Source organism: Telopea speciosissima, chromosome 11, assembly GCF_018873765.1.
Source record: "Telopea speciosissima isolate NSW1024214 ecotype Mountain lineage chromosome 11, Tspe_v1, whole genome shotgun sequence".
Taxonomy (NCBI): Eukaryota; Viridiplantae; Streptophyta; class Magnoliopsida; order Proteales; family Proteaceae; genus Telopea; species Telopea speciosissima.
In genome coordinates this window covers 9,472,111-9,498,168 of record NC_057926.1, presented here as the reverse complement: position 1 = coordinate 9,498,168, position 26,058 = coordinate 9,472,111, and the positions used below count along the sequence as shown (strand labels likewise).

The 26,058-nt window shown below is 41.6% G+C and overlaps 2 protein-coding genes across 4 annotated transcripts; both read right to left on the bottom strand.

The window, feature by feature from the left end:
- Nucleotides 1–2,210: 2,210 nt before the first annotated feature.
- LOC122645602 (major allergen Pru ar 1-like) lies at nt 2,211–25,615 on the bottom strand. Of its 3 annotated transcripts, XR_006330486.1 has the most exons (4): nt 25,384–25,615; nt 15,177–15,579; nt 10,540–10,543; nt 2,211–2,217 (listed from the first exon to the last, which is right to left on the bottom strand). XR_006330486.1 is itself a non-coding variant. In XM_043838912.1 (2 exons), the coding sequence occupies exons 1-2, from the start codon at nt 16,204–16,206 to the stop codon at nt 15,281–15,283; spliced, it is 480 nt and encodes a 159-aa protein (XP_043694847.1). In that variant the 5' UTR covers nt 16,207–16,222; the 3' UTR covers nt 15,177–15,280. The 3 variants fall into 3 exon arrangements, 2 of the variants coding, with proteins under 2 accessions (XP_043694847.1, XP_043694848.1); XM_043838912.1 differs by lacking the exons at nt 2,211–2,217; nt 10,540–10,543; nt 25,384–25,615 and adding an exon at nt 16,026–16,222; XM_043838913.1 differs by lacking the exons at nt 2,211–2,217; nt 10,540–10,543; nt 15,177–15,579 and adding an exon at nt 24,886–25,252.
- LOC122645603 (major allergen Pru ar 1-like) lies at nt 10,763–11,490 on the bottom strand. The gene is made up of 2 exons (XM_043838914.1): nt 11,248–11,490; nt 10,763–11,106 (listed from the first exon to the last, which is right to left on the bottom strand). Exons 1-2 carry the CDS (start codon nt 11,426–11,428, stop codon nt 10,808–10,810), a joined length of 480 nt encoding a protein of 159 aa, XP_043694849.1. The 5' UTR covers nt 11,429–11,490; the 3' UTR covers nt 10,763–10,807.
- Nucleotides 25,616–26,058: the final 443 nt, after the last annotated feature.

Here is a 26,058-nt window from a genome sequence, read left to right as displayed (position 1 = left end):
TGAGATTGCAACACTGATCCGGTATGCCATTTCATGATCCGGTATGCTGGATTTATAAATTTCTACTGAAATTTGTTAAGTCCTTTATTGGACTTACATGGATGAATCCAATTTGGTTTGGTCACAAGGATTGGGTTTAATTTAAACCTCCTAAAGTCCATCTAAATGAATGTATGCAAGTGTGTGCAATACATTAATTGTGACTATAAACATGATACAACATGATACAAGATTAAACAAGTTCTATGAGGTCTTGTATCCCATTGAGTTGCTTGAATAGAAGTCTTAAACGTAGTCCTTCACTTCACAACATTCTTTGAAATCTTTGTCTTGGTGCATCAAGCTTTTACATGCTCCCCCTTACTTGATGTTCATCTCTTATGAAGTCTCTCTATACAATATAACACAGGTTAGTACAACTAACTTATTTGTTATCATCAAAATCATAATGGGTAATGTGTGGAATTTACCCCAACAATCTCCCCCTTTTTGATGATGACAAATAAATAGTATCAAATAATATAAAGAGATAATATATGTTCCAAAAGATAAACTACAACTTTATCTCCCCATTTTTCTCCCCCTTTGGCATTATCAAAAAGCGGGGATAGAAAAGAAAAAAAACTTAATAAAGTTTTGGTCCCCATTATATATTGGGTCCATCAATGTCAGTATCATATATTCCTCTTGGTCTCCAAACCATTTGGTTTCCATTTATCCTTTGGTTACCATACCAATTTGGGTATAATTGGGGGTTCCAAGGTCTTTGCACCTTAGGTGGAGTTCTAGTAGGTCTTTGCACCTTTGGATGACTCCTCCTGTTTTGACCATTGTAAGGTCTTCTAGGATGGTGGAAAGTTTGCTTCATGTGATAACATTCCCAGATGGTATGTCCCTTCTTGTTGCAATTATTGCATACAACAATTTGAGGGGTATTTTGAGTCTTCCCTTTGGGATTGGGGTTCTTAACTTGAGGACTTTTTTTTCTTGAGTAGCATTCCTCAATCGAGTGTCCTTTCTTCCTACAGTAGTTACAAAACTTATTTTTCTTTGCTCTCTTGCTTTCTATCTTACTTGAACTTGACTTTTGGGTTTGCTGTGAACTCATATTCACATTATAGCCTAACCCTTCCTTGTTGAAAGGTGCTTTAGATGAAAATCCAAGTAAAATATCAAGATTCTTTTTACCATTAGTAAAAGATTCTAAGTCTTTACACAATTTCTCTTTTTCTTCTTCTAAGTTGTTAACTTGAGAAGTTAGAGTTGTGTTTTGGTCTTTGAGGGTATTTATCTCTTTTAAGAGATTCTTTTTAGTAGTAGCTAACTCCATGCTACTTTGGTAGAGGTCTTCAAAAGCTTCTTCTAATTCTAGAAAATCCTTATCCTTATGAGATGGAGAAGTGGGGGTTACCTCATTTTCACTTTCTTCATCTTCAATAGCCACAAAAGCAAGGTTGATTTGCTCTTCTTCTTGAGATTCTTCGTCTTCCTCTTCTTCATCGCTTGAATCGAAGGAATGTTCGACTTTGTATACTTTATTGTATTTCTTTATCTTCGGACAATCTCCCCTAAAATGTCCTGGTTTCCTACACTCATAGCAAACAATGTCTTTTGAAGAAGAATCATTATTTTCTTTAAGAGCATTTTTACCTTTTTGGTCTCTTGAGAGTCTTCTCTTGTTGAATGTGGCTTTGCCTTTGTTCTTCAGAAACTTTGAGAACTTCTTTGAGAGATATTCGATCTCGTCATCAGATAGTTCTTCTTCATCATCACTTACTTCATGGTATGATTTGAACGCTACAACCTTCTTCTTTGGTTCTTTTGGTTCAATCTCCTTGGTGTCTTGTTTGAGCTCCATCTCATGAGTTTGGAGTGATCCCAACAGCTCATCTAGACTTAGTTTGTCAATGTCTTTGGATTATTTAATTACTGTAGTCTTGGGTCTCCATTCCTTTGAGAGAGATCTCAAAATCTTTCGAACGTTTTCACCATTGGAGTAGATTTTTCCTAATCCTTTCAGCTTGTTCACAATGTTAGTAAACCGAGTAAACATTGCATATATGTCCTCATCATTTTTCATTTTAAACAGTTCATACTCATTTACAAGCATATCAATCTTAGATTGCTTGACCTCTGAAGTACCTTCATAGGTAACAATGAACCTATCAAACATCTCCTTAGCGGAGTCACACATGCAAGTTCTATTGTACTCCTTTTCTCTTAGAGCACATTGAATATAACTTATAGCAACAAGATTGATTTGAATCTTAGCTTTTTCAGCTGGGGTCCACTTTTCTTTGGGCTTGTCTATGGTATTTGGTCCATTTTCAATTACTTCCCATGCATCAATGTTATTGGCACACACAAAGTTCTTGAAGTGATTCTTCCAATAGGAGAATCTTTCACCTTCAAAGAAAGGTGGTCTAGTGATAGTGTATCCCTCAATCCTTCGATTGCTAGAAGATCCCATGGTCTTTAACTCTTAAATAGATTGAAAAACAATCACGGTCTTGAGCTCCTGCTCTGATACCAATTGTAGAACCAAGCGCTTGCCAATCCCCTAAAAGACGCCTTGTGAGGGAAGGTGCAACTTTAATTCCTTATTGCACACCAGCCAGTGCGCATCGCTCCCTCGCCCGAGCCAGGATCTGGGCAGGGCATTTTTCGGTCACTCCCAACAATCCCCCCCTCAAATGCACGCCCAATAATAGAGCACCCATGGCACCGGGGAGACTCGAACTCACAACCACCTGCTCTGATATCAATTGTAGAACCAAGTGCTTGCCAATCCCCCAAAAGATGCCTTGTGAGGGAAGATGCAACTTTAATTCCTTATTGCACACCAGCCAGTGCGCATCGCTCCCTCGCCCGAGCCGGGATCTGGGCAAGGCATTTTTGGGTCACTCCCAATAATCCCCCCCTCAAATGCACGCCCAATAATAGAGCACCCATGACACTAATACACGCCCAATAACAGAGCACCCATGGCACCGGGGAGACTCGAACTCGCGACCACCTGCTCTGATACCAATTGTAGAACCAAGTGTTTGCCAATCCCCCAAAAGACGCCTTGTGAGGGAAGGTGCAACTTTAATTCTTTATTGCACACCAGCCAGCGCGCATTGCTCCCTCGCCCGAGTCGGGATCTGGGCAAGACATTTTTGGGTCACTCCCAACAAAGTCTAATGCGAACGAGTCCATGAGCTCATCGTCAGATTGGGCACGAATGACGACCATGTCCTGAGGGGGGCCTTAATCCATCAGCTCCTTGGCAACCTGGGGAAAGTCAAAAGATGATTCACCCTCATAGACCTCCCACTAAAATTTGAGACGCTTCTTCCCCTTCGGAGGGGGCGGGCTCTTCTCGCCCTTGGCTATACCCCCCTTTACGGGATCTTGGGGGGCTTGCTTCGTGTCCTGGGGAGCCTTCTTCGAGGACCCTGCCCCCAGCGCTGCCTTCTTCAGAGGCGGATCTAGGTCCACCACTTCGTCGCGAGTTCGCTTCTCGGGGACCTTTAATGGCAGGGCCTTGCTGGATTTCTCCACCTTGTCCTTGCCCTTATCCACCTTCCCCTTACCCTTTGAGGGGAGCTCCTGCTTCTCCTGGCCGGTGGCAGAGGTCGCGGAACCCCCAATGGGGACGCCTGACAGGGAAGAACGGGTCTACCGTTTGGGTTGCTGAGCTAAGAGTTGTCGCCTCTCCACTTCCGCCTCCTCGTGGAACTCATCCAAGTCGGGCTCGCAGTCCACTGAAAAGAAAATAGAGACAAGTCAATAGTAGCTCGCGATCCTACGGTGAAAAGAAAAATACGTGTATAGGGGAAAGGACTCACCCCGTGCTGAGTTCAGCCCGTGCCTAACCAACAGAGCCTCATCTGTCAGATTACGCACGTCGAAGGCCGCGCCCTGCGCGACGAGTTCGAGAGACCGCTGGTTGTATGAGCTCAGCATGAGGACTTGGTTTACGTGCTTCAGCCTCACCCACTCCCACTCCACTTTAAAGGGGTCGTCCTTGATGTGCGCAGAGAAGAAACGGTCTTTCCACTTCTTTGCGGACTGGAGCATGTGGCATATGAACTCTTTGGGCTTCTGTGGCTCCGTTGTACCACGTAGAGCCACATAGAACCATTCGTCATTGGTCTTCTTCAGGTGATAAAAATTAAGGAATAGCACCCACGAGGCCTTACAGCCGAGCAGGGCAAAAAATAAGTAAAAACCAAAAAGCTGCTTCCAAGAATTTGCCCCTAACTGACTGGGAGAGATCGTAAAGTGATGCAACACGTCCAAAACAAACTGGTGGACAGGGAAACGGAGGCCGCACTGGAATGCAACCTTGTACAGGCATACGGTGCCAGGCCGTGGGGTGTTCGCCCTCTCGGCTCTGATGGGTACCTATGTCTCCACCTCTGGGGGGAACCCATAGTGGGCCCTGAGAGCAGCTAATGAATGCTCAGTCATGGTGCTCTCGAAAGCAGCCACGCTGGTGGGTTTCACCTGAACACCCACCTCCTCCTCGTCCTTAGCGTTGCCACCTTCGGCGGTGCTCTCCTCTAAACCCCTGACAGAGGTCTACTTGCCTCCACTAGATTGGGCAGAGGAAGCTTGGGCCAGGCGGTTGGCCTGGGCGGCAAACTTTTTGGACCCAAAGAGTGCAGATCGCTCCTCTTGGGTCCTCTCAGAGCTCACTTCGGGGTCAGAACCCCCACTCATCCCAGTAATTTCATCAGAGCCCTTACTGGACTCTGCTTGAGACGAAGAAGATGACATAATTGAAAAGAACTTACTGGAGAAGAGTTGCAGAAACAAGAAGTGAGAACAGGGTAGAAAGCGCGGCTCGAGCGGGTTACGCGGCACGAGTTCGCGAGGGAAGAGCTTTAGTAAAGATGCTCGAGAGTTGCTGCGGAAAGTGGCAATCACCGGAGCAAATGCAACGGCAGGAAACGACAACAACAGAAGGTAAAGAAAACAAGAAATTCAAAATCGCGGAGGAGCAATAAAGGGTTCCAAGGAAGAAGACAACTCCTATTTATAGATCAGGAGGGGGAGAGCGAACGTCCAGATCCAACGGTCAGAAAGCAAGCCCATCGTAGGGCTAAGGAAAATTGACGTTGGACCTGCCCGAGATGTAATAACTGCATAGGCCACGTGGCCTAGTCCCAATGGATGCCTCGTCACGGCAGAGATCGAGTGACGGTAGGCCTAGCCTAGGCCTCATAATGCCCACGGACACTCGGCCCTACTAGAGCGGAACGTCAAACGTTGCAAAGCCAAAACGACGAGAGCTCCGATCGAGGTGTCATTATGGCCTCAGCCACGTGTCCACCAGTGGCTGGACCGTCAAGTCACGCCCGACCATCAATATGTCAGGCTCACGCGTGCGAGATCAGATGCCAAAGAATTTGAATCGATTTAACTCCCCAGGACGCCAACGTCCAGGGGAGTGGGTGGCTCGTGATGGGTCAAAGGACCTAGCATGACAAGAACGACCCAGTGAGGTTGCAAGCTTAGGGCAATGTCGCACAGCCTAACAAACGCGAACTGGGATGCTCTCCAAGCTTGTACAAAGGACCAAGTCATGAACAACGTACTGGGCTGGGCGACAGGTGGCACCCCAGCCCAGACCGCTAGGGCGCAATGCAATGTACTGGGCTTGGCGACAAGATGCACCCCAGCCCGGACTCCTAGGGAGCAATGCACGGGCCTATAAACGGCAACAACCTGGCCACAGCCGGGCATGTGAGGAACGACCTCCATAACTTGCATCAATAAAGCCAAGCTTGGCACGAACCAACATGGTCCGAAATTCTCGCCCACGTCATGCCTGATCCGGTGTGTGGGGAGTAACAGATAAACACTATCCCCACACGTCACTCCACAACGGTCTCACTCCACTCCAAGATTCCAGCTTACCTATCCAGGCACGGTTCTACCTCTCAACCACCTTAAGTAAGGGAGGTAACACACATCCAAACTATCTGAATTCTCATTGAATTGACTGCTGCTCAAAGATCTGACTTAAGCATCGGAGTGAGATCACCGGCAACGCCCGGTCCTCTTTGCTAATTCTTGTCTTGCAGGCAGAGCTTACTCCAACAAGATTTCTGACACAACAAGATCCATACTTAACCTGGTATAATAATATAACTATATGATATCCTATATACATATTAGCTATTATACTAAACACATAATATCAAACTAAGGTATAACATTATAGAAGTCACAAAATCCATGCTCAGGTGGAATAAACACCCATACATAAATTAATGCCACACTTATCCTTGGATAGTATGGGCTCAACACACATTGGATTGGTACCATACTCACACACACGTGGAATGGACTCACAATCCCACAACACTTCTTTACAGGTTACGCCCACGTGTAGGCAGCGATAATCCTCAATCCTCTTCACACTTCTTACACGTTTGTTATAACCGCTCGTAGATGAAAATAACCTTCAATCTCTTCTCATCCCATATCGTTTGTCATAACCGTTCGTAGACGAAAACAACATTCCTATTGAATCTCCATTCTCCCCCGTTAAGTGAGATCAACCCCTGTACCCTCTTATTCATCCTCCCCTGCTAAGTGACGTAAACCACTAATAATCTGTCACTGCTCCTATCCCCACTAAGTGAGGTCTACAATTACTCATCTCATACACTCACTTCTCCTTCCCCCGCTAAGTGAGGTAGATCATGACACTATCTATACGATAGTGTACAATAATTATTCCTCCTTAGTACATTGAACACCTATCATAGTTGAAGAGGAAACTCACAAATATACTCTAATATATATATATATATATATATATATATATATATATATATATATATATATATATACTAGTAAATGTGCATGTGCAAATGCACGTGTGGCCATATATATATGTTGGGGCAATAGAGAAACAGGTGAGGGGAGATACATTGAGACTTGAGAGAATGAGAGAGTTTGTGAGAAAGAAGGAACATGTGGGAATTCAAGAGAGAATGAGTGATCAGGTTTGTGTGTGTGTGTGTGTGTGTGTGTGTGTGTGTGTGAGAGAGAGAGAGAGAGAGAGAGAGAGGGGAGACTCTCCTCCAAAATATCTAAGGAAAAAAAGAGTTTGTTAAATTAAATAAATATATTTATAATTCAAATAAAAATTAAACAAATTTATTATATTTGTGGGTGGGGGATATCGTGGATAGAGGAACAAAAGGATCATAGACAAGAAAGGGGGAGGGAGAGAAATTATCTCTCCTCCCTTGACCGTGTAAACCCCATGTGTGAGAAGGGAGAGGAGACGTATGTGAGAGAGAGCACAGAGGTTTCTATTGGAGATATATGAGAGAGTGTGAGTAGTTAGTGGTGTATATACTTATTTGAAGTTTCCTTTTGGTTGAGAACATATAAGTTGGAAATCTAAAGATTTTATATCATTAGAGTAAAATGGTTCTGATCTGTTTTAATACAGGGTGACAACCCAAACCTTTTATTTATCAGGCAGGGAAATCCAATCCTAAGTGAGGCTGAGAAAGAATTCTAGCTGGTCCAAATTGATGGTTCTTTAATAGAATTTGAGTTGAGATAAAATGAGGATGGCTACAAGTTAGTGCACAAGAGTGGCTATGATTCAATAATAGAAGATATGCATAATATCCATAAATAAGAAAGTGATTTGCATTACTTTTGGTACAACTTGAACCTGCGATGTACCGAGGCAAGTTCTTGCAAAATGAAACCCAAACCAACTATAAGTGGATTTCTAGATTTACAACTTGGGAACTGATAGGAAAAGCTACAACTCGATGTCACATAGGATGTTCTCAAGAAAGGAAAAGCTACAACTTGAAATCTGTTCATTCATTGGGTAGAGAACCCCTTAAAAGAAGGTTGCATTATTGATTCAGGTCAGGAATTCAAACCTGAAAGAAATATCCAAGACAAATTAAACGCATTCTTGTTTGAACCATTTCTTTCGGGTTTAGAATAAATAATGAAACATTATATACATAAAATGTGTCAATTGTCTTGTGTTGATATTATGAATCATAAATACTATCAAATCTAAAAATATAATAAATTATTCAAGAAAAAATAATAATAAATTAAGATTAACAAAAGAGAGTAACAACCATCAATTCATCTAATCCAGCTATTCCCTATATTGTGATTTGCACTTCCACACTTGGATGTTATCCGAAGTCGGCCCGCGTAAGCATTGACCTTGTTGACAATACTCAGATTTGATACTATTGCTCTTAACCTTAAGAAATTACGCAGTTGATCTCTATCAAAGTGGAAGAATCTATACTTGGATTAATAACCAGGATAGTGGTGATAGTATTTGAGTGAATGGTGATTTCGTTTTAATCGGACTTAAGCCGAAATTAGCAATAGGAGACCGAGCGAGTAGGGACAGTGGCACTGTATTTCGGTCAATAGACCGAACTTAAGACTGATAAAAGCACATCCACAATCCCATTCGAACACGTGTGGCCTCGCTCAAACGGGATTGTGAGGGGCATTGCTCACACTACACTTTTACAAATTGGGATTCGGTTATTGTTCACATCCCACCTTTACAAATTGGGATTCAGTTATGCATATTTTAAGGGCGTACACTACACGTTGCCATCAAAGAGTTACCCATTTGAATCTGAATAACAAAGTGGGAAGGTGGGGCAGGAAATTGTGGGTAGGTATGGAAGTCGCTGGAACTACCACAACCGCCAAGGGAGCAATTATAAAAGAACAGAGTACGAAGAAGAAGACACACATAATCAACAACACAACACTCTACAACGGAGTTTATCTTTGCTTTTTTATCTTTCAAGATGTAGATCTCTCATTTTGTCCTGTAATTTTCGCTGGAGTTGGCTTCTAGCCACTGATGTCTCATTGGCTCGTGTTTCAAGGGGCATTCAAATATGTCTTGCTTGGAGAATAACTCCAACAATCTTGTCTTTTGACCCGTGTTTCAGAAGACAACCACCATCATCAAGTTGCAAGCTTCATCAGCCCGTGGCTGGCAGAGTTGTGGAAGCTTCATCAAAACCGTTTTTTGGAGATGCTTGGAGAATAACTCTAGCAATCTTATCTTTTGGCCCGTGTTTTAGAAGATGACCATTAACATAAATAATGCAGCCTCATTGGAATCTACGGATCGGGAGAGTCGAAATCACGTTCCCTACGTGACCAGGAGTTGATCAATCGAACAAGAAAGTTAAAATTGCAACAGAAACTCCAATTGAGAGTTATAAATACTCAACTGAGCAATTTTCATTAAACTTCATAATCTGCCTTCATTCAATCATAGAGGATTACATATATAGACTTAGAGTTGAGTCTCTACACTCAGCTTGCTCTGCTCCAACACCAGCTCCTCCTCTTCTTCCTTGTCCCCGGTCCTACTCATCATCCGGGCATTCCCATCAGGCTGCCATTGTCCCCACCTCTCTCTCTTTCTCTCACCGACCCGTTTGAGGAAGGTGCAATCTCTTACCACTTGAAGGAGGTGTATTGATTGGAATCCCCTCTTCTATTTCTATCTGCCATATGAACGACAAGAGAGTGTTCTGGTAGCAGTAATTGCAAGTGATTTTCTCTATCAACTGAAGGTACAATCCGAATCAATTGGAATCCCCCTCCTTTGTGTCTCTGCTTCCTGTGGCTACTCTGGCAACCGATTGAAAACCACAAGCTGAGGGCAAAACATGGCAAGATCGTCTCTTTTCTCTCTTTCTTGGTCCCCCAAACTCGCAATAATGTTGCAGCAGCCCTGCAGCCATGGATTCACTCTTTATCTGTCAAATTGGCATCTTTAATATCGATTGAACAAGAGAGAGAGAGAGAAAAACGCCTCAACCACAACTGTGCTAAGATGAGCAAGATCCGTCAAAAGTCTCAAAACGGAACAAGAAAATTAAAATTTCATGATGAGTTCAATCTATGACAGTGAAAGTTGACAATGTTGCTGTTTTTTTTTTTTGAAGTTTTTTTCTTTTCCAGTTTCATTTTGATTTCCACGAGTGAGGTCTCTCTCTTTCTCTCTCCATTGTTGATCACCGAGTTCAGCATACATGAATTCCACGGCTCAAGAACAAAGTTTTTTGTACCTATAGGAATACCTAGTTTCTCCCAGGCTTGGACCTCACAACATGTGAGATCTCCTCTAAATCCTTGTAAAAATTGAATCCAACATGATTTTATTTTTATCTACAGCTGATCGATCTATTCCAATTCCATTTTTAATTTTGATCAGAGAAGGAAAAATAGAGGGATAAACCGTCCGCCAAGACATTTTCTTGGCTTCCCTTGGAAACTCTACCGTCGGGCGCCAGAGACACGACCTCTGAAAACTGCTTCATTGACCTTATTACCCTCAAGACATTATTATTGTTGGGATTTTTAATTTTTGCTACTAAGTGTGCATCTCTAATAAAATGACATTTTAATCCCACCCTTCGAAAATGATATCTATCTGACATAAGGGTATAAAAGAGTGGTTACAACTTTTGGGTTGGTTACAAACAGTTTTACCCTTAATACATTACTCAAAAAAAAAAAAAATGTTATGTAATAGTTTGAAGAGTGATGTTAGTGGGTGAGCCTCATCTAAGAATGATTGTGATGCTTATCCTATCCATTAAAAACATGAATCCAAACATTAATTATTATGAAATATATTTTCTCATTTCAAGTCACAGTCAAACATACATTTATTAAAACATAACCCAAAAAGAAAAGACCCACAAACACTTCTTGATATTGAGTCATATAACAGGTCTTGATGGCATAGAGTAACTAAAAGAGACACTTAAGCATAAGCATCTGGGTTCTTGCAGAGGTATTCTTCCACCATCTTGAAGGTCCCGGTGGCCATGTCCTTACCCATCTGGATCTCATCTTCACCCATCTTATAGTCACCAATTGTGTAAAACTCAGAAGTAGTCTTACAGATGGATCCCCCGTCTGCAGAGGCTATGAACTGAACTGTATCGACAACCTTTTCAATCTTTTCCCCTATCACAGCACCTTCGATCAACGTAAACTTGCACTTAAAATTCGTTTCGTCAACTTCTTCAATCCGATGCTTGATGAAGTCAAAAGGACCATCTATGTCATGTTAAACAAAGAAAATTTGTTACATCTCTATCCATGAAATGTTGTTACCACTCCATTTGTTTCACTGTATAATTATGAAAGATAAGAGTAGAAAAAAGTGAATTAAATTAATTAAAGAAAAAAAAGACAAACCATCAGCCAAGTTGATCTGTTTGATAGATCCAGCTCCACCATCACCATGAATTTGAATGCTTTTAATCTTGTCAGGAAGGATCTTGGGAAGTAAGTTGTGGGCATCAAGGACTGCAGCCTTGAAAATCCTAGCAGGTGGGATTGGGCAATTGAACTCGTTGTTAATGGTGGTCACCCCCATGTTTTACTAAAGCAAGAAAATGAAACCTCAAAGGATGAGAGAAGAAAAGAATAAATTGTCAATAGGGATTGGTGTAGTGCGAGTTGTGGAGATGATGAGAACGAAGGGTAGCTTCGTTGGTATTTATAGAGTCAGGTTCGGATCTAGAACTGCTTGGTCTGAAATACTAGTCGTAGATGATAGAAACCCCATGCTTGCAATTATCTTTGTAGTTGATATAAAATAAGAGCTAGAACACATACTTTGAATTTGATCGTATAATTGAGTGTGAAAGCTATAAGAATGGAGACACTCCATTTTGTCCTCTTCCCACCATTTTAAATGTAGTCTCTATTCAAAGTTTTCTAGAATCGGACTGGAAGTCGATCTGGAAAAGACTGCAGTTCCAGCCTCTACAGCCGGAGAAATCCATGAATATGAAAACCAACAATTCTGATTTTTCTGGTTCAACCAGCCATTTTGGACAGGCTAGATTGAATAATTTATAAAATTGAACTATTGAACCGCATGTCAAACCGTTTAGGATCCTGCATGGTGGCTTGGTTTTCATAAAATACAATTGGGATCTGACCTGAAAAATTTGAACCAATATTGGTCTAATCAGTTGCCAAGCCGCTGGTCTGGTTCTATAACTATGGCATATAGTTCGATCCATACGTGAATCAAGATGTGATTATCCCTTAAAACACAAAAAGAGAAAGAATGCCACCCGGTTACGCCAGACACGCTGCCTTGCATCCTGACAAAGGAGCACCTTTGGCCATTTCTGGGATTCAGAGGGTGCGGTGGTTATTTCACGAACCCCTATGTCATGGTGCAGGGCGACATGCGCTACGCGACCAGGTGGCTTTCTCTTTTCAAAAAATAAAAAAGATGTGATTATTCGATATCTTAGAATTATGTCCGTGTTCTCTACGAAGAATCGTGACCCCTACATATGCATGGGGCCAATGATAACATGAACATTAGTATCATGGGGGACGAGCTCTCCGTCTTTCATGGATTCGGGTGATCCTTTCACCCCGTCTGTGTCTGAGCATGGCGGTACACTCCCAACACCGGGAACTTTTCTCCCTTAGAATTTTAGTGCCGTAAGCAGCGCATCTATAAAGAATGCGACCTATGATTTCCACATTTCAATGGTACATCATATCAAAAGTAGAAAAATTAGCACGCCATCTCACAATATTATATAAAACTTGGGTCTTCGATAACAACAAAGTTATTTCTCCGAATAAGACATTATAAAGAAAGAAAATTCGAAGCTTATCTTTATGTTACTTCGCACTGGTCCGTGTTTCTCAGATCTTTATCATGAGATGGATGATATTGTAATACATTATAATATTATTTTATTTTTCGTTTTTATGCCAATTTATTTTAGGTATTAGAGTAGTCAATTTTGATGAGTATATTACTGCCAAGCTGCCTGGCAGGACCATGCTGTCCAGACATGGTGTTGCTCGTAATGTTCGCTTTACGCTTGTTCAAACGCCTTCCTCAAATGAGGGTAAAGCGATCATTGTATACAGCACCATGTCTGGACAACACGATCTTACGGGGCAGCTCGGCAGTAGAAAATCTGGATCCGTAAAATATATCATTTTTGCAGATCTAGTGAGGCATGTTTCTTCCTATTATGTTACCTGTGCTAAATTAGAATATTTTTATTCATAAAATTCATATTCTTAAAACCGACTTATGTCAATGTTAGAGTTGTTAAAAGACTTGACAGGTCTGAACATTATTTATAGAGAGTAGTGTCAGTCTATAGACATAAAAAATGGAGTAGTGGAAGGTTAAATGACCAAATTTGAGGTAGAAATTTTGTATGTCGTATTATTTAGATCCTTGAAGAATCATAATTGCCACATCATTCTTTCAATTTTATCATAAAAACTTTGACCTTAATTTTAAAGATGTATTTATACTAATCATACAAGATACATGTATAAAATTCAGGGAAGATTTACAAAAGACGGGTTCATCCATAGTTTAGAATCAGAGTTGTAAGAATGATGTGACTTGTCATTAATGATAGCAGTCTATTTTAGTTTATTTATAAATTTGATAATCTGGTATACCAGATTGGGATCTGGCATATCGGATTAGCTCTGTCTTTTGAAATCCGATCTTAAGATAGATTCTTAATTAATTTAAGTCACTTAGCCTATAAATGGACTATTATTTAAGGTTCTAATCACTACTACTAATCACAATTAAGAGCCTTCAATACAAGATACATCAAAGTAAGTTATTCATTGATTGTAAGCATCAACTCATCACAAGCTCACACACTCAAGTTCTTCTACCTCAATTAGTTTTAAGCTTCAAAGGTGGAAGGTAATTTACACATCTACTAAGGTTGAGGTAATCTTTGTCTTAGTACATTTATCATTACATGTGTTAAGTTGAATCCTCTTGCTCGGAATCAAGAGTAGTTGAGTCCTCTTGCTCTCAATCAAGAGTAGTTGAATTCTCTTGCTCTCAATCAAGATTTGTACGAATTCTCTTGCTCATACTCACGATTCTTTTTAGTGAAATTCTCTCTAAGGTGAGAGGAGTGGACGTAGGGAAGTATTAACCGAACCACTATAAATCTCGGTGTTATCCTTGCAATTTATTTGCTTTATTTTGATAACATTTTTATTTTCGCATAAGTTTTTTTATTCCACTACTTTCATCTATTCACCCCCTCTCTAGGTGAATTCACATTTGTTTTTCTCGTGTGATCTCTTTTTTTTCTTCCTGCTGATGGCTATGCTATAGGTGGGGGAATTTAGGGTTTTTTTGTTGAGGAAGTTTTCCTTCCGTATTCCTTGTAATTTCTTCTTCTTTTTTCTTGAAGTTTTAATATATAAGTCTTTAGCGAAAAAAATAATAATATAAAAAAATATTCAACCATAAATATTTTGTTCTCCCATATAATGCCATGTGTCCAACAATAAACTCTTTTATTGCACATAAGTTGTTCCACTTTCCTTATATCTCATAATAAATTATATAGGGTATGTACTTTAATGCTACTAATCCCCAATTCATCATGTAGGTTGATCCAGAGAATATGTGATTGTGATCGGACGATCGTAAAACTTCGAAATCAAAATTCAATATATTATATATTAAAAATAAATTTATAAAACATTTCGAATAAACACTGGATCCAGATTTCTGTTCGACTAATCACCGACTTTCTCCCTCTTAGATATTCCTGTGAATGGGCAATGGATTCCATGTTGATAATCCTCTTTGTTTACAATGCGGGATCATGAATCCAATGCACCGGTTTATAGTCCTACCGACATCAACCACTAGTTTACCACAACCTGTAACACTCACACAACCAGGTCTAAGGGCCATCGAGTGGCGGATACTTGTATCACTGACACAACTAGTAGCATTACATAAGATACTCGTACCGGATTCTTATCTATACACGTTCTCGACGTGTATCTATACCTATGCACCAAAATCTCCATTTCTCGTGACATGCGGTACAGCGACCATATAAACAGGATGTCCAACCCCGTTCCAAGTCAAGACCAATTTCAGGTTAACACCCATGGAACGAACTTATAAGCCCAAATAATATAATTAAAATGCTATTAATTAAATTCTTTAATTTAATAAACAGGTTTGATAGACTCATTTCCAACATACATTTCTAACAAATACGCCTTTATTAAAGCATAACCATATCCTTAACACACCTCAACCTACAACCCCACCCCCTCACACCCCAAACAACAACAAAAACAAAACAAGAAACAAAAGCACAAACACAATGGATGACTTCTTGATAGTGAGCCATAACAGCTCTATTGATGCCATAGAGTAACTAAAAGAGACTCTTTAAGCATAGGCATCTGGGTTCTTGCAGAGGTATTCTACCACCATCTTGAACGTCCCAGTGGCCATATCCTTACCCATCTGGATTTCATCTTCACCCATCTTATAGTCACCAATAGTGTAAAACTCAGAAGTAGTCTTACAGATGGATCCCCCGTCTGCAGAGGCCACGAACTGAACAGTATCAACAACCTTTTCAATCTTTTCCCCTATAACAGCACCTTCGATCAGAGTAAATTTGCACTTAAAATTATGTTCGTCAACTTCTTCAATCCGATGCTTGATGAAGTCAAAAGGGCCATCTGTTCCATGTTAAACAAAGAAAAATTTGTTATATCTTTGTCCATGAAATGTTTTTATTATTCCAATTATTTCAATATAAAATGAAAGATATAGATTTAAAAAAAAAAATTGATTTACTTCTACGTTCTTTATACAGTCCTTCCATATAAAAAGTGGAACCCACTATTAGATAATTAAATGTCTCAAACTAAAATGCCTCTCTTTGTACGGTTAATGGTAGGTGGTGGGTCTTATGTGTCTTACTGAGCCTAATCTAGTGTACAGGTGTTGAATTGGACCAGCCTAATATAGGATAAATTAAAAGACTTGATTTAACATTTTTCATCAATTCTGAAGCTTTTGACGTATCGTTCAAATACCCCATTGCCTCTCTTTATGGGTACTCACCATGCGTGCTGTCCATAGGATTTACTTAAAGAGAGAGAGAGAGTAAAAAAAGACAAACCATCAGCCAAGTTGATCTGTTTGATGGATCCAGCTCCACCATCTCCATGAATTTGAATGCTTTTAATCTTGTCAGGAAGGATCTTGGGAAGTAAATTGTGCGCATCAAGGACTGCAGCCTTGAAAATCCTAGCAGGTGGGATTGGGCAATTGAACTCGTTGTTTATGGTGGTCATCCCCATGTTTTACTAAAGCAAGAAAATGACACCTCAAAGGATGAGAGAAGAAAATAATAAATTGTCAATAGGGACTGTTTGCTCAGTGGTGGAGATGATGAGAACCTTTCGAAGGATGGTATTTATAGATCAGTGAGGTTCAGGAACTGTTTGCTCTGAACAAGTCGAACACATAGTTTGAATTTGAACATATAATTGTGGGGTCGGGGGAGACACTCCATTTTTTCCTTTTTTCCACCATTTTAAATGTAGTCTCTATTCAGAGTTTTCTAGATTCGGACTGGAGGTCGTCGATTTGGAAAAGACTGCAATTCTATCCTCAAAACCAGAGAAAACCATGAATCGGAAAAGGAGCGGTTCAATCAGCCATTTTGGTTTGCTTAGACTGCAATTTATAAAATTGAACCAGACATCAAACCGTTTAGGATCCTTCATGCTGGGCTGGCAATTGGCATCATAGAATAAAACTGTGATCTGAGTCATCTGACTTGAAACTATGAACAAGTGTTGGTTTAACTCAGTTGCCCAGCCGCCGGTCTGGTTTCTATAACTATGGAAAACAGTTCGATCCATATGCGAATCAAAGATGTGAATATCCGATATATATCCTAGAATTTTAACGAAGCCATCGCTTTTTATAAGACTTTTATATGTCTGATTTGTGGGGTTCGATAACAACAAAGTTATTTCTCCTGATAAGACATGAAAAAGGAAGGAAATTTCTAAGCTGATCTTTATGTTCATTTGCACTGTTCCGAGTTTGTCAGATGCCATGTTTCTTCCTATTATGTTATTTCTCCTAAATTAGAGTTTTTTTATTTTCATAAAATTTATATTCTAAAAGCCGATTTTTTTGTTTGATGAGAAGAAAAACAAAGCACTACTAAACATCATATTTACAAAGGTTCCAGCAAGCATTCTTAGCCATATTCTTGACTAAGGTTAGACGTAACTTATCACCCTCCATAGTAAACCTAACATTCTGAGTATGGTTAGAGATATAGAGAAAGTCTTTAAACAAAAACCACGGCCAAGGACATTTGGTAGGAGATGGAAGAGTATTGGTAATCAGTTTATGATCCACCCACACTTCTTTAATCTTCAACTCAATGCAAGCCACTCGATCACAACCTTTGCGGATCGCAAAAAGAATTGCTACTATTTCGGCAAAGTTAGGGAGGGTTCCTACATCAAAATATCTCAGCCTGCCACCTATCAAAAAAGCATATGACCATCCTGCGGTATTCATGTCTGTGTTAGAGTATCCTGCACAGATTAGAATAGGAGAATTAATCACAGGCAAGTGAAAAGGTAAAGAAGGGACAGACAACGCCTCATCTTTATCAGTTACAATCAGGGAATAATGGGTGGGGGCGCAAATATTAAGATCTGCAATCCATTTGGTGATCCTGTTCAGAACCCAAATTAGGTCGAGCGATTCCAGCGCCACAACAGCCTTGTTCCGAACCGACCAGATCAAGTAACAAGTTACGGAATCTAGAAGCCGATTTTGGTCAATGTTAGTGTGAATAATTCTTGATAGGTCCGATCACTATTTCTTAATCTACGCATAATTGGAGTTTGCTATTGATATACCCGTTTCCACCCGGTCAATAGTGCACTGACGCGTGGCATCCACAAAGGCCAGAAAGGCCGAGCTGACCTGAATTGCTGAAGACTAGACCAAAATAGGTCGGTACAACGAGGCGACCCATATGAAACTACAAATGAAGATTGGGTCGCGATAATTATGACAGAGCCAACCTTCTAGCACCATTAACTAGCCCACGGGGCAAGGACTGGATCACTTCACCCACGTCATGCATTTCGCATGAGTTAGGGTCATGCATTCGGCTGACCCTCTAGGACAGGTGTCCTCACCAGCAGAGCTTGACCTATGCATTCCGTAGATCGAAACAACGGTCTAACATCGACAAAAGCCTATGATGGTCTATGAAGTGGATCCTATAAATAGCCAACCATCACCCAGGTAAAGGGGGACTTAACTTCTTATATTTCCAGCTTTGATATTTTCTATGGTGCGCGATCTAATTTAGGCATCGGAGCTAACTCTATTGGCCCAGACTGGCACTCCTCAGCCTAGGTTTGCTATTTTGCAGGATGGTTCGACTCAAGGTTAGCACATCCAGATCTCACCACAACAGATTGGCGCCGTCTGTGGGAAACCACGTCAGAAAAGCCAGCATGGACACTGACAAGTTGAAAACATCTCGACAAAGGTCAAGTCAGGCACGGGGTCGAGTTGGCGGACCAAACACCCAGCGAACTGAAAAAGAAATACCACCGCCAGTTGCCAACATCCGGCAGGATCAAACGGCGCAGGGAGATCACAACTTCCCACCTCTGGTCTAGGCAGACCAGGGCACAACAATTCCACCTCCACCACCCTCATTGATCTAGCTCAGCACTCTCGACCCGAACGCGCCAGCAACCACTGCACAAATCCAACAACTACAGCTCCAGATCCTAGAAAACCAAACTTTGTTTAAAGCATATCTATACCGGCTCGACACTTTGACTCGGCAAAATCACCGACCTAATCCGGTAATACCACCTCCTCTCGACAGAAGGTCGTTTCGACGGTCAATAAGCCCTGAAGGTTCTGATGCAGGGCAGTGTGTCCCAAACCAGAGAGGGCCGCAACAAGGAGTCATCCTAGAAGAAAATAGAGAAACTCAGAACAACGCGAAGCAATTTTGGCTCGGGTCGGAGAGTCCTTCGGTCGATAAAAGAAACATATTCGATGAATTAGAGGTCGGTGAATCAAAGCTAAAGAACCTCAACTGTGCTTCAGATAGGGTGTGGGATAAGTGGCTACAAGAGTTGGATGACCGGATTAAAAATCTGGACAAAAAAGGGACAGACCCTCTCTCGTTAACACGACATCATCCTTACACCGATGAGATCATGAATGCTGACCTTACCAAAAGCCCAAAAGCTTCAAATTACCCAATTTCATAATGTATGAATAGAAAACCGATTTGATTGATCATATCCGTTAGTACATTTCTGTTATGATGATCTACGGGGGAACGGATACGGTGCTGTGTCGAGCTTTTTTAGCATCATTAAAGGAGGCAGCAACACTCTGGTTCTCAAAGTTAAAGCCGAAGTCGATCAACAGTTGGAAAGAGTTGGCCGAGGCCTTTGTGGCGAGATTCCAGAGCAGCATTCAACAAAAGAAGACCGTGGTGAATCTTTTAGCATTAAAGCAACGAAAAGAGGAACCGATTCGAGATTTTCTGACACGGTTCATGAATGCGTCTTTGGATATCGAAGACGTCAACAAAATGATGGCATTCATTGCTTTGCATAAGGGGGTGACTGACGTAGAATTGGTTAAATCCCTGGTCCTAAACCAGGTAACCACGTTACCCGAACTGATGGGGCGATGCAACCAATGCGCCAATATGGCTGAGGTACTCGCAGCCCGGAGGGAGACCTATGGGGAACAAGACAAGAAAAGGAATGATGACAGAGAGGATTGGAAGGACAGGCGTGAAGACAGAAAAGATAACAAAAGGCCCAGGTCAGATCGGCGGGAAAGAGCTCAAAGCCTGAAGTATACCCCACTCAATACAAGTACATCGAAGATCCTATAGATTCAGAATTGCGGCATCCTCAACTAGCCTGACTCAATATATTCTGACTCAAAGGATAGGAACTCGAACAAGTACTGTAGGTCCCACAAAGATACCGGACACGACACCGGTGATTGCAGGTAGTTGAAAAGAGAAATTGAGAAGTTAATCAATGAAGGACGCCTTACTTGGTACGTAGACAAAGCAAGCATAGAAAAAGAGCTGATCGAGCCAACCAAAGAGAAGATCGGAGGGAGGGAAGGAACGACAGAAGAGATGACAAGAGGGAAGAATGGAGAAACGATCGAGGAGAAATGAGAGCGGACTGTGGGCCAGTTCGGAGTGGTGACAAACAAACCGACGAAAGAAGGGAGGAGGGACCGAGTCAGGTGGCACTAGGAGCCCCCATACTTACAATCTTAGGAGGACCTAGGAAAAAGTCCGTCAGAAAGGTAAAATCTCATGCCAAATTTGTAGGGGTAGCAAAAGTGGCGAACAAGCAAGCAAAAAAGGAAACCGTTATTAGTTTCTTCGATGAAGACATGGAGAACATCAGCTGGCCCCACAATGATGCAGTGGTAATACAGGCCGTGATTAACAACCGACCCGTTCACAGGATCTTAGTTGACATTGGAACGTCGATGTATATAATGTCCTATGAAGCCTTTCGACAATTCGGGCTCAGGGATGACAGTCTCAAATTGGACGGAATGAACTTATATGGATTCTCGGGGGCATCGGCCACAATAGAAGGAACCATCAAGATGATCTTAACAGCAGGAACCTACCCAAATGTAAAAACTGCTAGGGTGAATTTTATGGTGGTGAAGGTCATGTCGGCTTTTAATGTCACATTAGGCCAAACATCGCTGAATGCCCTCGGAGCTATTATAGTCACGAAGCACCTAAAGATGAGGTTCCCAACAGAAAACAGGGTCGAAAAATGCCGAGCAAACCAAAAGAAGTCTAGAGAATGCTATGCAGCTTTTGTGAAGCTAACAAAGGGCAATTGTCGAGCAATGGCTTACAACATTGAAGTCTTTGACTAGAGGGATGAACTGACTGAGTGGCAAGGAGAGCCAATTAAAGAATTCGCCCCAGTGCAGCTGGAAGAGGGTTCTGACAGCAAAGTTCAGATCAGCAGCCAGCTGAATTTGTAGCAAAAAACGAAGATAGTGAACTTTTTAAAAGCATATGCATACGTTTTTGCATGGTCAATAGCAGATATGCCTAGAATACCTTACCACATCGTCGAGCATAAATTATGGGTCGACCCGAGCAGAAAACCCATGCAGCAAAAGAGGCAAAATTTTGCCCCTGACAGGCTTGCGGTAATTGAGGAAGAAGTGGAGAAGTTGAAGAGGTCAAGTTTCATCCAATCCATAGAATTCACGACCTGGCTAGCAAATGTGGTCATGGTCCCCAAGGCCAACGAAAAATGGAGGATATGCGTGGACTACACTGACCTGAACAAAGCTTGCCCAAAAGACAACTACCCTTTGCCTCGGATTGACCAGCTTATCGACGCCACGGTAGGATACAAAATGTTATCCTTCATGGATGCATACTCTAGTTATAGTTATAACTAGATACAGATGAATGAGGATGACAAGTCGTATACCGCATTCCGAACCGAGCAGGGGAACTTTTGCTATAGGGCCATGCCCTTTGGGGTGAAGAACGCAGGAGCAACCTATCAGAGGATGGTTAATATAGTATTTAAGGACCAGATCGGTAGAAATATGGAAGTTTACATTGACGATATGTTGGTTAAAAGTAAAAGAGCTGAGCATCATATAACCGACCTCGACCAAGTTTTTCAGGTGCTAAGCTGAACCAGATGAAGCTCAACCCTGTGAAATGCGCATTCAGGGTCGGCTCAGGAAAATTAATCTGCTACATGGTGTCGAAGCAGGGCATTAAAGCCAACCCCTCAAAAATCAAAGCAATCTGAGAAATGCAGCCCCCCAGAATAGTGAAAGAGGTACAGTGACTGACGGGAAGAATAGCCGCTCTAAACAGGTTCATGTCCCGAGCCGAGGACAAATGTCACCCGTTCTTCAAAGCTTTAAAAGGTTTGAGGAACCCACGAGACTTTAGCTGGACCGAAGAATGCCAAGAAGCTTTTGAGACATTAAAGAAATACTTGGAAAGCCCACCATTATCAGTCCGACTCGATCACAGAGAGAACCTGCTAATATACCTAGCTTCACCGAAAGTGGCGGTAAGTGCCGTACTTATGAAGGAGGAATAGGAAACTCGGCTCCAGAAATCGATCTACTACATCAACCATGTGTTAGTAAATGCAAAGACCAAATACTCCCAGATTGAAAAGCTGGCCTTTGCCTTGGTTATTGCAGCAAGAAGGTTACGACCATACTTTCAAGCTCACACCATCACAGTTCTGATGAACCATCCCTTAAAGAAAATCTTACACAAACCGGATCTCTCTGGATGGCTCATCGAGTGGGGGGTAGAGCTGAGCGAGCATCAAATAGAATTCCAACCCCAATTCCCCATAAAAGCTCAAGCATTTGCAGATTTTGTAGTAGAGTGTACCCTCATTGAGGAAGATCTAATTGCAGGGCAAAGCCGATCGAATGAGGGCACCTGGACCCTATTCATCGATGGATCGAGTAGCTCAAGTGGGAACCGGGCCGGCCTAATTCTCACAAGCTCGGAAGGTTTTAAAATCTAATACACGCTACGATTTTCATTCCCCGTGTCGAACAACAAGGCAAAGTATGAAGCACTCTTGACTGGATTGAGGGTCTCTGGATCCGTCCTTGTGTCCCAAATTTTGGTCCATAGTGACTCTCAATTAATTGTGAACCAAATAGGAGGTAATTACGAGGCGAAGGAAGAGCGAATGATGAAGTATTTGGTGAAAGCTAAGGAAATGATCATACAGTTCGAAAGTTTTGAGATCCAGTAAATCCCAAGGAAAGAGAACAATTCGACTGATGCCTTGTCAAGATTGGCTACCGTAAAAAATTCCACCCTGGAGAGAACCGTGTACATAGAACAACTGAGTTAGCTGACTTACAAGAAAGAGGAGGTCAACGTTGTCGAGAAAGGGTCGAGTTGGATGGATCCAATAGTTAGCTACTTGAAAGATGATATTTATCGATAGACCAAGCCAAAGCCATAACCATCAGGCGGCGAGCAACGAACTACACATTTATTGATAATGTACTATATAAAAGGTCAATCTCTAGCCCACTGCTACACTGTCTTGGACCAAATCGAGCTCGATACGTGCTAGAGGAGGTACATGAGGCGATCTGTGGGAGCCACATGGTAGGCCGTGCCCTAGCATACAAACTACTCCGGTAAGGATTTTACTCGCCCAAGATGCAGCAAGATGCCATAGATTATATCAAGAGATGTGAGCAATGTCAGTTGCACGGCTCGGTGCCGCACCGACCTTCGACGCCGTTATCCTCGATCCTCAGCCCCATCCCCTTCGCGATGTGGGGAATGGATTTGCTCGTTAATTTCACCCCAACCTCGGGGAATAGAAAATTTTTGGTCGTGGCAATCGATTACTTTATAAAGTGGGTCAAGGCCGAGCCCTTGGCATGGATTACAGAGAAGAACATGGAGAAATTTTTTAGAGATAAGATTATTTATTGGTTCGGCCTTCCCTGAGTCCTCCTCATTCATAATGGGAAACAATTCGACAACAAGGCATTCCATTCTTTCTGCTACATGTATCAAGTCGAGCTTCGCAACACCTTGGTTGCATATCCCCAATGTAACGGCCAAGTGGAAGTGAAAAACCACACTATTAAGGATGGCATAAAAAAATAGTTACTTGAGGCCAAGGCGAAGTGGGTTGATGAGCTCCCCAGTGTATTATGGTCCTACAGAACCACGGTTCGGACACCTACAGGAGAAACTCCCTTTAGATTAGCTTATAGAACCGAGGTTTTGGCCCCGGTAGAGGTTGTAGCTACTTCGCATCAGGTCGTGTCTTTTGATGAGCAATTCAACACAGATGGGCTTCTTGCTAATTTGGACTTCTTGGAGGAAATACGAGAGAACGCGTTGATGAAGAATCCCATATACCTGCAAAGAATGGCTTGGCACTACAACAACAGAGTTCGGTCATGGGTTTTTCAACCCAACGACCTTATCTTATGAAAGGCTAGCGCTTCCGACTTGAGGAACGTCAACAAGCTATCAACTAATTGGGAAGGTCCATACATAGTTTACAAGGCGATCCGACTTGGAACGTACCATCTCAAACTCCAGGGGGAGAAGTGCCTTAGCCTTGGAACTCGAAAAACTTGAAGAAATATTATAAAAATTGAATGTCTTGGTTCAGTTTAATATTCCTTTTTACTTTACCAAAGCACGTGTATAAAGAAATTTTCCAACAAAAGGGATACTCAAGAGAATTTACCCCAGACATGTCTCCTCTTATTATACAATGTCACATACATTATCAGCAAAGATCGTCCTCATCCGTGAGTAAACAAGGCCAACCTCCAAGTTGGTAAAGTCTTCAATATTGAGGCAACGACGAAGATTGTCTTCATCTGTGGGTAGAGGAGGCTGACCTCCAGGTTGGTAAAGTCCTTAATTCTGACGTCCTCATTCGTAAGTAGACGAGGCCGACCTCTGGGTTGGTAAAGTCCTTAATTCTGAGGCAACGACGGAGATTGTCCTAATCCGTGAGTAGACGAGGCTGACCCCTGGTTGGTAAAGACCTCAATTCTGAGGCAACGACGAAGATCATCTCATCCGTGAGTATACGAGGCCAACCCCCGGGTTGGTAAAATCCTTAATTCTGAGACAACGGTGAAGATCGTCCTCATCTGAGAGTTTGACAAGGTCGACCTCTAGAGTGATAAAAGAAAGAATAAAGACAAGGAAAAAGATTGATCATGCATATGCATTCAAAAACACAAATAAGTGTAATGCTTATCTTATCTATTAAAAACACAAATCCAGATATTAATTATCATGAAATATTTTTTTTATTTTAGGTGCAGCCAAACATACATTTTTAACAAATACTCCTTTATTAATTAAAGCATAAACATTATTCCTTAGCACCCCCTCAACCTACAAACACAACGGATGACTTCTTGATATTGAGCCTTAATAGGTCTACCGATACCATAGAGTAACTAAAAGAGACTCTTAAGCATAAGCATCTGGGTTCTTGCATAGGTATTCTACCACCATCTTGAACGTCCCAGTGGCCATATCCTTACCCATCTGGATTTCATCTTCACCCATCGTATAGTCACCAATTGTGTAAAATTCAGAAGTAGTCTTACAGATGGATCCCCCGTCTACAGAGACCACGAATTGAACAGTATCGACAACCTTTTCAATCTTCTCCCCAATTACAGCACCTTCGATCAGCGTAAACTTGCACTTAAAATTTTTTTCGTCAACTTCTTCGATCCGATGCTTGATGAAGTCAAAAGGACCATCTACGCCATGTTAAACAAAGAAAAATTGGTTATATCTTTGTCCATAAAATTTTACTACCAATCCATTTGTTTCAATATAAAATAAAAGATATAGTAGAAAAAAATGCTTTACTTAAAAAAAAAAGACAAACCATCAGCCAAGTTGATCTGTTTGATGGATCCAGCCCCACCATCACCATGAATTTGAATGCTTTTAATCTTGTCAGGAAGGATCTTGGGAAGTAAGTTGTGGGCATCAAGGACTGCAGCCTTGAAAATCCTAGCAGGTGGGATTGGGCAATTGAATTCGTTGTTGATGGTGGTCACCCCCATGGTTTGATAAAGCAAGAAAATGAAACCTCAAAGGATGCGAGAAGAAAAGAATAAATTGACAATAGGGATTGATGTACTGCGAGTGGTAGAGATGATGAGAACGGAGGGTTGCTTCGTTGGTATTTATAGAGTCCGGTTCAGAGAACTTGCTTGGTCTGAACTACTAGTCTTAGTCTCCTTAGATGATAGAAACCCCATGCAATTATCTTTATAGTTGAGATATAAAATAAGAGCTCGAACACATAGTTTGAATTTGACTGTATAATTGAGTATGGAGGCTATGAGAAAGGAGACACTCCATTTTGTCCTCTTCCCACCATTTTCAATGTAGTCTATTCATAGTTTTCGAGAATCGGACTGGAGGTCGATCTGGAAAGGACTGCAGTTCTAGCCTCTAAACCGGTCAAAGCCGGAGGAAACCATGAACCCGAAAAGGAACCATTCTGATTTTTCTGGTTCAATCGGCCATTTTGGTCCGATTATACTTCATAATT